This window comes from Columba livia, chromosome Z (assembly GCF_036013475.1).
Source record: "Columba livia isolate bColLiv1 breed racing homer chromosome Z, bColLiv1.pat.W.v2, whole genome shotgun sequence".
Taxonomy (NCBI): domain Eukaryota; kingdom Metazoa; phylum Chordata; class Aves; order Columbiformes; family Columbidae; genus Columba; species Columba livia.
The window spans coordinates 48,440,462-48,456,459 of record NC_088642.1 but is presented as its reverse complement, the minus strand read 5'-3'; the positions used below and the strand labels follow the sequence as shown (position 1 = coordinate 48,456,459).

General features: G+C 38.4%; 1 protein-coding gene across 1 annotated transcript in view; it reads right to left on the bottom strand.

Annotated features, from left to right (window-relative positions):
* ROR2 (receptor tyrosine kinase like orphan receptor 2) overlaps positions 1-15,998 on the bottom strand; it is a 149,352-nt gene that overhangs the window by 39,861 nt on the left and 93,493 nt on the right. Inside the window, exon 2 of the mRNA XM_065045731.1 lies at positions 6,229-6,306. Within this exon, the coding sequence (XP_064901803.1) occupies positions 6,229-6,306 (78 nt within the window). The remainder of the gene's footprint in view (positions 1-6,228; positions 6,307-15,998) is intronic.

The following is a 15,998-nucleotide window of genomic DNA, read 5'->3' as shown; positions in this document are numbered from 1 at the left end:
CATTCATAATTTTCAAACCAGCTTCATTATGGCCTCCCTGAATAGTAATTATTAAAAATTTGCAGCTCTTTTTATCTCAGAACTTCAAAATCTTTTCTGACTATTGAAGTTGCAAGAGATGGGAAGATATCATCGACTTTCTTTTCCAAACGTGGGAACTAAAGCAAGAGGAGTTTAAGTGACTTCCCTAATTCACACATGGACTAAATGGCAATATGTATGATACTATACAAGGTTTTAATCTTTCTGCGTTCCTGAGATAATGAGGATATGAGATAATCATCCATTTTTGTGGAAAAGCTTATTCCCTTTTCTCTCTGCATTGCACAAGGGAAACAAACACTGAAATGTCTAGTTTCTGATAAAAAGAAAATTTGAGTGATAAATAGATACTTGAAGATACAACAATCTCTTCAGAACAAGTAGTAGTAATTACATATATGTTTTATCATTTTTTAGAATACTTATTTCTCAATAAGATATATATGTGTTTAAATAACTTAAGATCCAACAGTCAGAAAAGCCCATAAACCCATCTGTTTGGTATTACAGAACATATCACAATTTACACCTGTGTTGGCTTTAGATACTCAAAATTTAAAATCAGCTGTTTTTTTTAAAAAAAAAAAAAAAAATTGGCTGCATAACTGCATATAATTTAGAGCATCTTCAGATTCATTACATAAAACTTTCAATGTTCAAAACCACTAAAAATATGTATATTATGATTTGTTTAAAAAGCAATATGGGGATTTTTTTTCTGTCAGCTCCTTGCTTTTTCTTTTTTTCTCCCATCCCACCATTTTTTATTTTTGCCATCAAATAACTCTGTTTTGTTAGATATAAATAAAGAATGTGATCTCTCTCACTCTTCAAATAACAACCTTCTGTGATGGCATTTTAAGACTAACACAATCTTATACCCAGTAGGACAGATTTTTTTGTGGAAAATGTTTTTAGTAAATAATCTAATGCTATTTCCATTAGAAGAGAACTCATAACTTCCTATAATAAGATATAATTTTTCACCTAGGAAGCGTATTTTAGCTATGGAATGACTGATTATTAATAAGGAATGACTTGAGGATGACAATACTGTTCCCAAATTTACTGTGCTATGAATACCATAATAAATAACAAGTCTTCACAGAATTTACAGGTAATCTATGAAGAATATCAAAGACCTGTGGAGTGCTCTGGGATTATAAACGCAATGAATGCTGCCATAAGAGAAAACAAACATGAAAGGTTCTGAAATTCAAAGCATTTCTTTTTAGAGGAGTGTATAGGAACACCACTGTAAGTACAAGAGTTTCAGTGGATGTGCATCGTGCCATCACACGTTAGCAGGCAGTTTGAGTCCAGTAAAGTGACTCTTTCCACACGTAAGTCAGGACTGGAAATACACTGAGAAACACCATCCTAATAAAGAGGGGAGAGGAAGGTCTAAGACCCATCACTTCTTGCACAGACCATTCTCCTAAATGCAAAGCAGTCTTCTCAGTTTTTCACTCCTCTGCTTTCTTTAACCACAGTGTGAAGATGAGCAATCTACAACATATTGGAACCAGGTTAGGCAATGAAAGAGATGTTGGCAGCTCTCCCAAAATACACATAAGCAGTTAAGGAAACTACACTATTAAATACCTCTACATAATGTTTCCAGATGAAATTATACCTTTACAGCCTAATTTAATCCCATTATTTGCACCCCATCTTCCATACTATTTGTGATCTCAATGTACAAAAATGCAGCCAGAAGCATGTAAAATAGAGTGATTTGGATCACATGCACTTCAAGTGTACTTCCAAACAAATTATAGACAATTTGAGAATGAAGCAGAACTAGCACTGAAATACTGCCACAATGTGCACATTGTCCTCCACACTGAAATTAGTGGATTTAAGCTCTTTTATTAGCAGAAGGAAGCGTATTTTTGAGCAGTGTTTGCTCATACTTAAAGGACTGGAGACCTTACCTAGCCCCAGAATCCAATCCTTTGTGGTGGAATGGTTTTGTTTTCTGAAACCCCCTGAGATGAGAGTGAAAAGGCAGATACCACATGTCCCAGGCTACTTCCCATTTAGAAGCATATTACTGCACATTTAGAGAGCACAACAGTGCAGTTAGGATGTGGACTGTTCTTTGGGTCACCAGTAGTGCAGATAAAACCCCACCACTTCTAGAACACATGCAAATGATTCCTGACAGGTTACCTTATGTCAAGTCAAAGCAACCAGGATAGTCCAGTCGTAACTTGGATTTCTGATATAGGTACGCCTTGAACCAGTAATAGTTCCCAGACAGACTTGTGCAGAAACCACAGTTAAGGTTAGAGGCTTGAGACATCATGTCTCCTGGAGAAACCCAACTCGCTCAATGTCTCTGCTATTGCAGGTTGCCCTTACTCATGCACTTCTCTTAACTTTTGATGTGTATTGCTTTAATATTCCCAGCACCAGATATTATTTATGACATAAGATTTTACTGGCAGTTCATCGCATGCATGAAGAGTTAATATTTTACCCTTCAATACCTTCCCCAGACTTGATTTAAGAGCACAAGATGGCGAACAGTGACCCTGTCTGTGGTGATACACCAACAGTGATCATCACCAAAGAAAAGCTCGGGTTTGGCTTGTGCCACAGCCCTTACATTTATTTGTGATTAAGATATATGGTTTTTTCTCCTCTGGGCTTCAGAAAGGAAAGATCCCTGTTAGCCTTGTCCTGGCTGAGCCTCTGCTGCTGTGAGAGAAAGAGAGGGAACTTCACTCCTTCCCCAGCACCACTGTCAGGACAAGCTGGCCAAGTGCAGGCAGATGGGCAGAGAGCAGTGCAAGACCCAGCAGACAGCAAGCCTCAGTGTTTCCAGAGAAAAGAATGGAGCAGACACATTTATGCCTCTTGTGCAGTGGAAAGAGGCTTTTCAGGAACCAGGGAGAGTTTGTTAGAGCATCTGTTGCAAAACAGAAAGCCACCAAGAGACCCTCAACTGAAGCCAAGATTGGGCAAAGGATCATCTTTGCAAGGACTCACTGGACTGGAAGGATATTTCTGCTCAAATCCTTTTATTTTTATTCCAAACTAGAACTAAGTTCTTCTAAAGCAAATGCTCACTGTTGTGCTCTGGTTTTCAGCAAAATATTGCACCGAGGCAGTGCTCTTCTGATGGTTCAGGTGCTCACTTAAAGGAAACAGGCGAAGATAAATTCTCCTCAAAGCCCTGGCCAAGTCGTGGACCTACCCCTTCAGCTATCAGAAGGCTAGCTTAACTTGTAGGAATAGACTTACAACTTTTTTTAAGTGCACATTATTAATAACACCTTGCCTCATCTGGTTACTTCTTTGGAGACAGAGCCATTTTTCAGGACTTCTGGACGATTTAGTGGAGAGAGTTACCTATACGCTTAGTCATTCTAAAGTCGCTTTGAGTATTATTGAAGCCTATTTATTACTATCTTCACGCCTGTTTTGGGTCTATTCTATGATCAGAACAACAACAACAACAACAACAACAACAACAACAACAACAACAACAACAAAAGAGGTGATCAAAAAAAAAAAGAATAACTGAACATTTTTCAAGTAAGGAAAGAAGCTGAAAGACTGTTTCTAATGGCCTCAATGGTATGCACAAGTTGCAAAACTGTCTAATGATTTTTTGAAACAAAAATTGCTACCTCATTATGATACAGAAACACCTGGGTTAGCATTCCAAGGAAAGAAACAAAAAATTTCAGCTGAGGGATTTTTGCCTATTTTGAGAATTTTGTGGCTGCAAAAATAAAAGGGGAGCAAAATTAGTCAATTTCCAGACCAGACATGCTGGAAACTAATAACTGGTCCTATACCAATGAGTCATATAAGAACAAGGGTCTCTTTTTTTCTTTTTTTTTTTTTTTTTTCTGAAGGAAATACAAAATCCTTATGATGTAGAAATGTTTGAGATGTGATTAATTACTTCCTTAGACAGGTATTGCCTGTGGCCCTTAAAAAAAAAAAAAGAAGAAGTAACTGCAACTCCTTTCTCAGCAAGAATTTAAGCAAGTAATGTCACATGAAAAAACCATTTTCTTTTATGTCTGTACCCTTAAAATCTCAGACATAACAAAAGAGTAAAGTAGGACCAATCTGCCAAGTAAACAAGCCTGTCAAATGAAGTTAAAGGTTAAACATGGATCTTTTCCCATCAAAAGTAGTGAGTACATTGAGTGTGGAGTGGTTAAAACAACTGTAGTATACAGTCCTGTTGACAAAAATTACTATTTCTATCATTTATTCCCATAATGGATGACAAAATTTAATCCCCTAAAATAATTTGGGAGCTTCAGGAAGTGGAAAAGAGTTGAGAAGTACACCAAATAGAAGGGACATAGTCCCATACTGATCATCAGTAGGAAGGTGGTTAGAGATATGCAAACATAAACATGTCTTCTTTTATCTAAGGACAGAAATTAATGGAAGATTCTGTAAAAAAGCTTCTAATAGGCACAGTTAAGGCAAAAAATCTAACTAGTGTTCAGGTGAAGCACAAGAAGAATTACGTATGTCCTGGTTTTGGGTAAAATAAGACCAATTATCTCTTAGTCAATTTTCCTTTCAGCAGAGTTCTTCTAAGTAACTGCATTTTTCTGAATTTGGCTGCATGTTTTCTAGGTAGTGTCCACGCCAAACCTGATAATACCTGCTGTTTACAGTTTTACTGAGTTAATGGTAGGAATGGTAAGCAGAAAAGGCCTGTGTTTAGCTTTTATTGCTGTAGTAGTCAAGGTCACTGATAGACCCCTGCAAGCGAGGTTTCTTAAAAGGGAGAGGTGGACAAAACGGGTCACTCAAACTGACCAACAAGATATTCCATGCCATACACGTCAGACTCAGTTTAAAGCTGAGGGATCACAAGGGTCTTGCTCTCTTCCTCTATGGCCAGCATATGAAGAGGACCCTGCCTGTTCTCCTGCCTGCAATTCTGATCCTGATTCCAGTCTGTGCGCTTCTGAATCCAGTTCCCATCTACTTCACAGTCAAGCCCAGGATTTCCTGGTGTCTGCCCTGTAGGCAATTGTGTCCCATTCACTGGGCTACTCTGGGAAATTCAGTATTGGTTTTATATATTTTGCATTATTTCTTTCATTACTAGTATTATTAGTAAAGCTTTATCAAACTTTCCAACTTGCAAATCTCTCATCCTTTTCCCTTTCCTTATTGGAGAGGGCAGGGGTTAACAGACAGCATCTTTCACACTTTATTGTTGCCCTGCAATAAATGCTTACAACAGGACATTGGATATTTATGAAAACAGAGACTATGTTCCAAGCTGCCCTCAAAATTTAGGTTCTTCTGAAAGAGAAGTTCCAAGAAGAACACCTGACTGGCACCTCAGTGCTTCACAGGCTTCAATGTGTGCTCAGACTGCTGAGAATGCTAAGGCAGAAAGCAGGCTGAACTCTTCATGCTTATCAGATTATGTGACATCTTTTCTAAGCAGAAGGGTTGACTTTGCTACAGCAGTGCATCCAAATAAAGAAAAGAATCTGAACTTCAAGTAAGAAAACATGTTTCTTCAGGTAGAACATCAAAAATGTCCTCCTTTAGGAAGTTGCACCAAACTGTAACTGGAATCACAATTTGCAGTAATTATATGCATTTTCAGATCCAATAATTGCATTTGGATCTATAGTTTAAGTGGTATAGTATCATAAAATGTTATGCTATAATAACAAATTACTAGAAATTCTGCCATTAAAGTCTGTTTTTTAAAAACAAAAAAATCAGTCATTCTCAAAGCTAAGTAAAAATTAAGTATTCATGTATTGCCATGGGCTAGATTTATTTATGTCAAACCAAAGATACTTAGAGATACTGATACTTAATATTTGCCCATAGATGCCAAGTGTGGCACTGTACAAAATAAAATCATTTTCATGGCACTAACATGACAGAAAATATGCTAGGAAGGTAATAATGGCCCTCTGTATTTGGGTTAAAAATCTAATCCTTCAGTGTGGAGGGACTGAACATGCTTGAAAATTAATTTTTATAGACTCCTGTAACCTTGCTATCCCTGGTTAGTATCAGAAGTATTAAGTCACACAAGGCTGCCTTTCTTACAGACTTATATTCACAGGTAAATGAAGTGAACATATAATAACATGATTTTGCTGGTCCTTTGTAAACTATGCTTATATTTGGGCAGGGGGAAAAAAGAGTAACTACAATTAGTTCTACCTTTAGGTGTTGGAATTGGTCTCTCAAGTCCATCTGCATGACCTAAGGGGTCGTTTGAATCTGGAATTTCCATTTCACCTAGGAAAACAAACAAAAAAAAAATTGTTGAATTGATGTTATGAGTTAATCTTTCTCTTAAACAGCATTACAACAGTAAGTTCAGCAAACTCATTCAGTCCAGATCCTGGTTCCAGAGTAGCACACAGGAAACAACTACTAACAAGGTCAAGATCTATGCACTGCAGATCAGAAAACTTTACACTAATTTACCCTGTGGACTTACCTACTTAAGCAGTACCTGAGGTTTACTGAAAATCTCCGGTACAAAATCAGCATAAATCTGCTTTTGAAGTTACATTACAGTAATTCAGATTCTATTTCCGGATGTCAGCCTCACCATCTCTTCTGACTTTCTTATCCTGTTCTCAGCCATGTCTCTAAAATATATCTCCCAGAAATTAAAATATCATAACCTTTATCCCAGCATTTCAGGGTAATGAAAAGGATGGACATCTTTCTGTGTGCCTTCCTTGTTTGTGAGTAACATATATCAGAACAAGGTAGAAAAAATGTTTAGCTAGTATTTTCTGCAAACAGCAGACAATTCTTCCATGTTCCATTGCTTTTGCAGGTCCTACTCTGACCACTATAAAATGTGGGTTCACCTGTCCACTCTCCCTTTTGAAAATACACCACTGTGAGAAACAGAGCTGAACTTACAAATCAGATAAAGGCACAGGAGTGTTTTTACTAAAACAGCTTCCCAAATTACATCCCCTGTAGCTTTGTAGTTCCTAATTTACATTCAGTCATCTAAATTCCCTACCACCTCAGCGTATCACCAAGAGAACATTCAAGTCTAAGGTCATCGGGATCCAAAGTGAAATATGTGGGTTTTGCTGTAGAGTTGTTATGGGTATACATGGTAATGTATTGGTGTCATGCTTTAACCTGAGCTAGCAATATAACCACGAAAGCTGCTCACTCACTTTCCCCTCACCCAGAAAAGAGAAGAGAATCAAAAGGAAAGGGCAAAACTAGTGGATTGATATAAACACAGTTTAACAAAATACACTAATTTACTGCTACTAATATGTATAAAATAAAAACAGAATACAAAATAAAAGATACTCAATGCAATTCCTCACTAACTCTGTCCACACGGAGCAGCCAGTCCTGGGCAGCAGCACCTGGTCCCAAAGGTGGTCCCGGAGAGAGAAGAGAGGAAAAAGGCAGAAAGGCCCAGAGGCCTCTGGAAAACAACAGGATGGCAAAAGGCCAAACTAAAGAAACTGCCAAACAGAAATCCATTGAACAGGTCTCCATCCCCACTTCCAAAAAAAAGTACTCTGAACTTAGCCAGAAGATCCCGACTCTTCGTAAATATGATGCGAGACACTAATGGGGTTGAATACTCTTATAGATCATCCTGGATGTCAGTCAAGCTCTGCCCCATCCATGTCCCCCTTCCTCGATGCCTCACACCTCTCAGCAGTGAGTTCAGAAATGCTCTTGGCTCTCAGACCAGAGCAATTAAAACGTTAGCTCTGTGCTGTGGTGTCATCTTATTGTTCTCAAGCTAAATCCAAACAATGACAGTGCTAGCTATGCAAACCAAATATTTCTAACTACATGAAGAAAATTAAATAATTTTCAGTCAAACCAGCACAGTTGGGTAAAAGAAAATTAGGGAAAAGGCTCTCCCTCTTCTTTTTGTCCCCATTCCCTTTCCTTCAAACTAAACCCTACAACACTGACTGCAAGTCAGAGTGATGAAACACAAGTAACCCCATCCCTACCTTCCACCACATTATGAAAGAAGAAAATAATCAAGACTGCTATTATTTTTTATTTTTCCTTTATGTTTTTACCAGTTATTTGAGAACATAAGATTCAGCTCACTTGCCTTTGACTTTACTAGGTGAAATACAGACATCCTCTACCTCAGGCTGGGTGTAAAGCTATTTATTTTGTTACAGTACTGCCACCTTGTCACTGCTTGACCTGTCCCTTCATTTCCCACAGTTTGAGGTTACTAGCCTGGCAGTACTATTGATTCCACTTGAATTGTGTGGTCATTCACAGGCAACCCAATTAGAGCAAGATTGAAGACAGTACTGTAACTCTGGTAAGATACTCTCTTTCAAACTGGAACGGCTAAGGCTTGGGCAGTCATCTTCTACCACTCTAGGCACTGGCTAATGGAAATGATAGATAGTCTTCATCTGCAGACCGGAGGGAGAAAGAGAATTGGGTGGCCAAAGTGGTGGCATCTCAAATTGCCATTGCAAATCCTGCCTCAGTGTGTCTTCACACCCCTGAGGGCATGGTGTGGAGTCAGTGACTGACTTTTTACTGTACAGAAGTTCTGCTGATTTGTTTGATTCAGATTTCAGCAGAGACACACCATGCCTCATTTTTACCAAGGGGGAGCAAGGCAAGTTCACCTCTATTCCCTTGCTTCTGTTTGAACTCCTCTGTGTCACACAAGTTGTTTACAACGGGACAGCAATATTTACTGGCCACAAGGAAGAGAAATCCAAGTTGAAACATTGGAGTACAAAGAGGAGTAGGAAAAGCAATTGTTCTTTTAGTCCACAAGTATCTGCATTTGGCTTGTTCTGCTGATCATAATCCACCAGCATTCACAGGATGAAACATTATTTGTAGAGGCACATTCTTAGGGACACGTGGTTGCTTAACATTCAGACCTCCACACTCCAAACTGCCCAAGGGCTGTGTGGCACTTTTGATGTAATACCATGTGTTCAACTTTAAAATACTTGTTTCCATTTCTTCAGTCATTTACTGGGATTCACAACAGGAAGGAACACTGCACGCTCAGAAAAATGAGCACAGAAATGGCTTCCTCTCTCCTCACTCCTTCTCAGACTCGTGTCTTTTAATTTTTTAAAGCTTTTCAAATCAAAGATCATAAGAAAGAAAAGCACTTGCTGATTTTAATATCTTTCAAGAATAGTTTTGTGTGACACACACTTGTGCTTGATGTGTTTACATCTGGAAAACACATTAACCTCCAGATGTGCTTTATGCAATTACAAACCATAGATACCACCTATCAGCAGAGTCTCCATAACTAAGCAAAATTGAAAATCCTTTGTGTACTTTGTAAATTATAAATACAAACCAGCTCTGTCATTTAATCTTGCTTTTATGAAATAAAAATGCATATTTTCTGCAATATGCAAAACTCTACTTCAACCACATTTATTACGAATTCCCAGCTTTAACCCTAAAATTCTGTGCCACAACCTAAAATAGAAAAGAGTTATTATCAAAATGAAATATTAAGTTTTTTATACCATAAATACTTCTGGATCAGATGACCAACAGGTCACTACAACCACATAAAACATTTTCCTCTTGACTTAAAAAACTCTGCAGTCAAGAACTTCAAGGAAAAAGCCTTACATTCCTGTTGAACATTACTCTTAGTGCTTTCTGATTTCCATTAGTAACTTAGTACCTTTTTCCTGCTAGAATTAAATACATAGTGTTTTCCTCAACAGACAATAATTCCTGTTGTCATTTTTTCTTTAATTCTTCTCACTGTAGTGCAGATGCACCCTGCTCATGTACCATCACCAACTCTCTGCTGTGTTTTTGTTGTTTGAAGACCCTACACAACTGTGATCCTGTCCAAATCTGATTTTTCACTTACAACCCTTTTCCCACTTTGTTTATTCAATATTTCAGTAAGGGTATCCTGTTTCACTTTTCTTCTTCCTACTTTCCATATCTTTTGCTGGCAGGATTTTTATTTGTTGTTCCAATGCCTGAAGGGGAGGAAAGTCCACAAAGTAATTTTAAGCATCTAACTTTCACTGTAATTCTTGATCAGCCATTAGCTACTGCTAGAAAAGATATAATTGTTAATTACACTGATTTTAGATACAACAAAGATGACATCTTTTTTAATATCTATTACAAATACAGCCTTGTCATACAATGCTAAGAAAAAAGGTAGACCTGCAAAACACACAACTGGCAGAACAGCAGCAACCCACAAAACAGTTATCAAAAAAGTGATAAATGCTCAATATTTAAACCTTACATGTGATATTATCAACTTACACTGGCAAGAAGTATGCTAACTAGCATGCTACTGCATAAATATGTAGTTAACTGAACACAAATCAATCACCCTGGTGTCTGCAAAGTGTCTCAATGAACATATCCATATTGGTGAAACCCCCACAGCACATTGGACAACTGTGCAGGTATGTACAGAAAACAGCTGCACAGGCTTGTACAGTCCAAGCCTGAAAGAGAGTGGAGAAGACAAAAAAAAAATTGGCTAAAGGGGATACAGCCTATCAAACTCTCTTATTCAAGGCTACAAAGAAATTGAAGCAGACGGGAAATGGGAGTAAAGGCAGACCTCACTGAGGGTAATGGAGACAAATGGAAAGAGTGCACATGGCAAAGGTTATTCTTAACACAAGATTTGTTCAGAACTGTGACTACTGAGGACTGAGATCTTGGGCTCAGAATAGTTAGTTCCATAAAAAGAAAAGTAAATCCAACCAGTGTTGGGTATTTCTAGGAAAGGAATGAAGAGTAAAACTGAAAGCATAACCATGCTGCTGGGTAAATCTATGGCTTGCTCTGATACATCGAATGCTGTGTGTGCCGTTGAGGTCCTTTCATCTCAAAGGGGTACAGAAGAGTTGGAAGAGTTTCAGAGAAGAGTAGTGAGGATAATGAAAATTATAAACCAGGTTTTGTACAGCTGCTAGGACTTGTCACTCTTGGAAGGAAATGGCTGAGGTAAATGACAGTAACAGTCTATGGAGTGATGAGAGTTTTAGAGTGGATGGACCAATCTCTCAGTAGAAGCAATAGCAGTATGAGTGAAAAAACAGCAAAAAGCAATTACAAAACAAAACTAACACACCATAAAGTTTTCTCAAGATATTGTTAGGCTGGGGGTAGAGGTCAGACGGGCAACAGGTGAGACAAGGCAAGTTCATGGAGAAAAATCCATTGAGACCTAACTAATTCACAGAAATCCTATGCAGGCAAGGAAGTCTCAGCATAAAATGGCTGAAGGCTAGGTAATACCCAACATAAAGTGGTATTGTGTGCACCAGACCTCGTCTTACACTTCAGCATCTCCCTTTTGCTGCCATGAGAGCCAACACAGGGTTGCATAGATCTCTTATCTGCTCGAGTGTGGTTACTCTCACATTTTTCACTTGTATATGTTCTCTGGTCAGACATTAAATGTATCACAGCTTATTTCTGAACACCTACTTCTTCAATTTATATTTGCAGTGAAAGTGTCAGGTAGCAAAGATCACCAGTGTCTGTCTTCCCTTCACACCGCATGACCAGACAAGACCAACATAACCAGAACTCAGCCTGAATGCCAGTCACCAGTATGGGACAATGTATGTGCCACATGTTGGACCGCTAGGAATACCCCTCTTTTCAGAGATTACTCAGTCAAGTAAAATGCAGATGCTGTAAATAGTACTGCTTGGAAACTGCTCACTCGCACAAAAAAGGATTTCCTAACTTTTCAGGGCAACAAAGGAAGCTATTTCAACTTAAAGAAAATCCTGCTCCAAAAGAGAAACTATATTTACAGTCAGTGTTCTGTACTTGTGATGTACAAATTACATTCTGTTTCTTTGGCTTACTATGGCAAACTGCAGCAAGAAAACAAGCGGTACAGAAAATGCTTTTCCAAACTGAATATAAAGAATTGTTGCTTCTTTTGTCAGTTCCCTTTTCCTAAAAAGATGAGGAAGATTTGCTTGCTGACAAGGTCCAGTGCAGGTGGCCCCACTGCTCTGTTTTAGGCACCAATAACCAACACAATACACAAGCAAACATCCCGTACCATTGAGACAGGAATGCCATTTCACATATTCAAAAACTAAATTGTCAAACTGACCACAATGCCAACCCACAAGGCATAAACCATTCATCATAAAGGAGCAAGATTTTTCCCTCTGAAATGGTTATGAGTTCACAGATCATTCATTATCTGAGAGGTAATTGCAATAAGCAGATTTCAAAATGCTCATGGTCATAAGCAGACATCAAAACAATACATTAATCTTCATTAAAAAGCCAGTCACAAGGAGGCAGTTATAATTGATACCAGGGACAAACCAAGGCCTCAGCCTCACACAGGAAGAGAATAACAAAGCCAGGTATTTTCAACCAGAGTGGGCCTGATTAATTTAGAGCAGTTAAGGGCTGGCTGATGCAATGCCATGAAATGTTAATAACTGTCTTTTCAGCTCTTGCAGAGCACAAATGAAATCTTAAAGGATGGGAAATTGCACAAATAGTTCCTATTATTTATTAAAAAGGGTAAAAAGGAGTGCCAGAGAATTACAAACCCATCAGCTTAACTTCAATTCCTGGAAAAAATAAGGGAACAAAGAGTTTATTTTTAAGCATTTACAATAAAGCAGAAAGATGAGTAATAACTGACATAGAAGCCAACACTGAAATAACTTACATGGATTAGAACTGAACATAAGTCAACAATCTCAAGCTACTGCAAACAAGGCAAACATCATAGCGGCACACAGAAACAGCAGCAATCCTTCCAGTCTGCTCAATGCCAGTAAAGCCCTGCAGTGCTTTCTCCACTTTTTTGTATTCCATTTCAAGATGGTTGTGGGTCCAACTGAAACACAACAACTAGCGCCATGAGGATGGTCTACAAACCATGACCAACAAAAGGAAAAAAGTGATTGACTACTAGGCCTCCTTGGTCTGAAGGAGATGAGGTGTGGACTGAGAGCTTGCATTCTTCACAGACCTCAGTAAATGAAATTTTCCAGGGTGGCAGATGAGGCAAGAATCTATGGCATGTGATACTGCAAAGATACAGCTAATGCTTCTTCTCCCATGGTGAGACAGAACGTTTTAAGATCTTACTCGGTCTCCTGATTCTATGAGGAAAACAACCATCCTTCTACCGTTGTATGTTAAATCCCAAAGCTTACAAATAAATCCTTCAACACTAACAATTGCACATAGCTACAATTAGGGAAACTGCAGATTTTTGTCCAGCCATTCCTTCCACTCATCAATAATCCTGTTTCTGGAGCTGAAATTATTTTCAGATTTAAACAGTAATATGCAAACTTTGCTTCCTGCGGCTGTAACCTTTGACTCAGGTTCTAACTTTCTTCCAATAACATACATCTCCCAAACTCACTCTCTTCAGCCTAATACCCTCTAATATTCTGTTCTTTTCTTCATAAAACTTTGTTGACCTTCTGTCAATTACTAACCTCTGGAGCTCCCAAACAAAGGGCCCACTGTACCCTTTGATTCAGCTGCCAATCTGATTACTTTGGCTGGGGGAGGCAGGCTGCTTGGGTTGCTGAATCAGGGCCTTTCATTGAAATTTCTCTTTTCCAACATCTGCAGCCCCTGGCAACCAATTGCACAGTGGGCTTGGCAGACCTGTAAAGGGAGGTGAATAGTCTACAAAAGATGCAGTTTGTAGCATAAAATCAGTGTGCCCCTTTCATAGTGACGGCAGATGAGAAACTCCACTGCACACGTTGCTTAACTACTGCAGCTTTGTATAAAAATAACTGAAAATGGGGAAAATAAACTGCACTTTTTGGTGCCGTTGCCCTACTCGGACTACTGCAAAGTCTGAAAAACAGGCACTTCTTAGCTTACGATCAGCTCGCAAAGCATACTATTCACAGGATAGTATGTTAACTAGGTAGTTTAAATTTACTCTTTCACCATCCAAAATTCTTTATAGTTACTTTCAGTTAAATTCATAGTAACAAAAAGCTCTCACTATGAGACCATTAGAAAAAGAGTGAGCTTTTCAAGCCTGCTCTGTTATAACATCAAAATAAAATTAAATAAGTATATTTAAAGTAAAACCAACACCGGCCTGCAAGTCATAGAACCTTCAAGAACTGGTAGAAAACACAGACAAGAAACCTTTTACAAGAGTCAGGGTTGTTACACAGAATAAATTCCCACAATTTATAAGCATCCCTTATTGAAGAAAATATCTTGTTCCATTAGTCTGAATTCACCCCTCTTTAGATCTTTTCTGTTTTACCAAACAGCTCTATAGAAATGGTTTCATTTCAGTAAGTATCAGAAAAAACACTCTTTTGCAAAATCTGCAAACTGCACTAGTGCAAAAAGGCAGACCTGAGGTTTACCATCTGTACCAGCAAAAAGAGCTTCATTATTTCTTTTGGACAGAAATTTTACCATTGATTTAAAATAAAATCCAAACAAACACAAATGTTAAACCATCTTCATTCTGCACAGTGAGACCTCATTTCTCGAACATATCTCACCAGAGATTCAAAATCCTATACTTTGGCATCCTTTTGCCAGTTGAACGCATGAAGAGGGAATCTGCATATTGCATCAATCTCTGTTACTGTGAATGTTTGTGTTCACAGACTGATACAAGACACACTAGCTGTCTGTTTTGGAAAACTAGTAGTCAAGTGCCTCATGAAAAACTTACTTTACAAATTTCACAGGCTTTCTTCAGGAACTTCCTTGTTTCATAAAACAATCCTTATTAATTTACCATCAAATCACTATAAAACACAGTAAAAGAAATCAGCTGGCCATCAGCACAAAACTGCATAGAAGGATTGATTCTTGTTTTCCACACACAGCTGCAACAAACCTCCAAAGCAGGGAAAAAAAGCATACTAAAGATGCAGTTTATCCCTCTTAGTTGTCAGCCAGGCACCTCACCAAGTATTATGAAGTCAGTGTGAAAAGAACAAAATCAGATAAGTCATTTCAAATATTATTACCAGGGATTCAAACACAGACTTCAATGAATACTTTGATTTATTTTAATGCCTCATACTGTTAATGCATATTTTACATTAACCACACAGCTGCATTTTCAACTGCACTGTCAATCTTTACCCTTTCATTACACAAGCCTTGTCTTTGAGCTTAACTATTAAATAACTTAGATTCTTCCTCCTGCAACTCATATTTCCCACTTAAAATGAGAGTTCAGATATGTTAGTGAGACAAACCACAGATACAGATTTATTCAGATTTCATTTACAGAGGATCCTTCACTAACAGCTGTTGTAACATTGCAGTAAACCAAGCAGCACACATGGAAAAGATAACTTATTTTAAAATCACTATTTTCAATGCACAATCAAGATGATGAAGACGATCTGAAGATTATAAACTTTGAATTACAAATTATTCTATTACTTCACAGCCAAAACACTCCTTTGAATAAAGTCCAGGTCCTTTTATTTTACAACAGAGAGTGAAGATCATTACACAGGAACACAGCCTGCACAAAGGAACATCCAAATCCTACTTTCAGTTCTTAGGACTTCCTACAAAGTCCTGGTCAATTCACCTTAGGCGGGATTGCTAGAAGCATTTGATGAGGAAAGATGCAGACAGATGTCTACCAGGATCTTCAAAAGCATGTGGTCACCCAAATCGCCTGTCTGCAGTAAACATCCCTTAATCTTTTGTACCTCGGTTGCCCAGGGGCTGAGAGGGGGAAAGGTTAGCTCCCTGATGTGGTTCCCAGTGCAGCTGCAAGACTGTTTGAGTCAGCACAAGGAAGGGAGCAGCATAGAAGAAAGAAGATGGGGCAGAGAAAAGGCAAGAGTGTTTTGATGACTGTAGTGATTTATGCCACTTTCAGCTGATCACAGAATTCCAGACTTAAGCCTTATTTCTTGCACACTGCGGCAGAGAAAACTTACAGCCACTGCAGAGCACTAGCTTTCCCC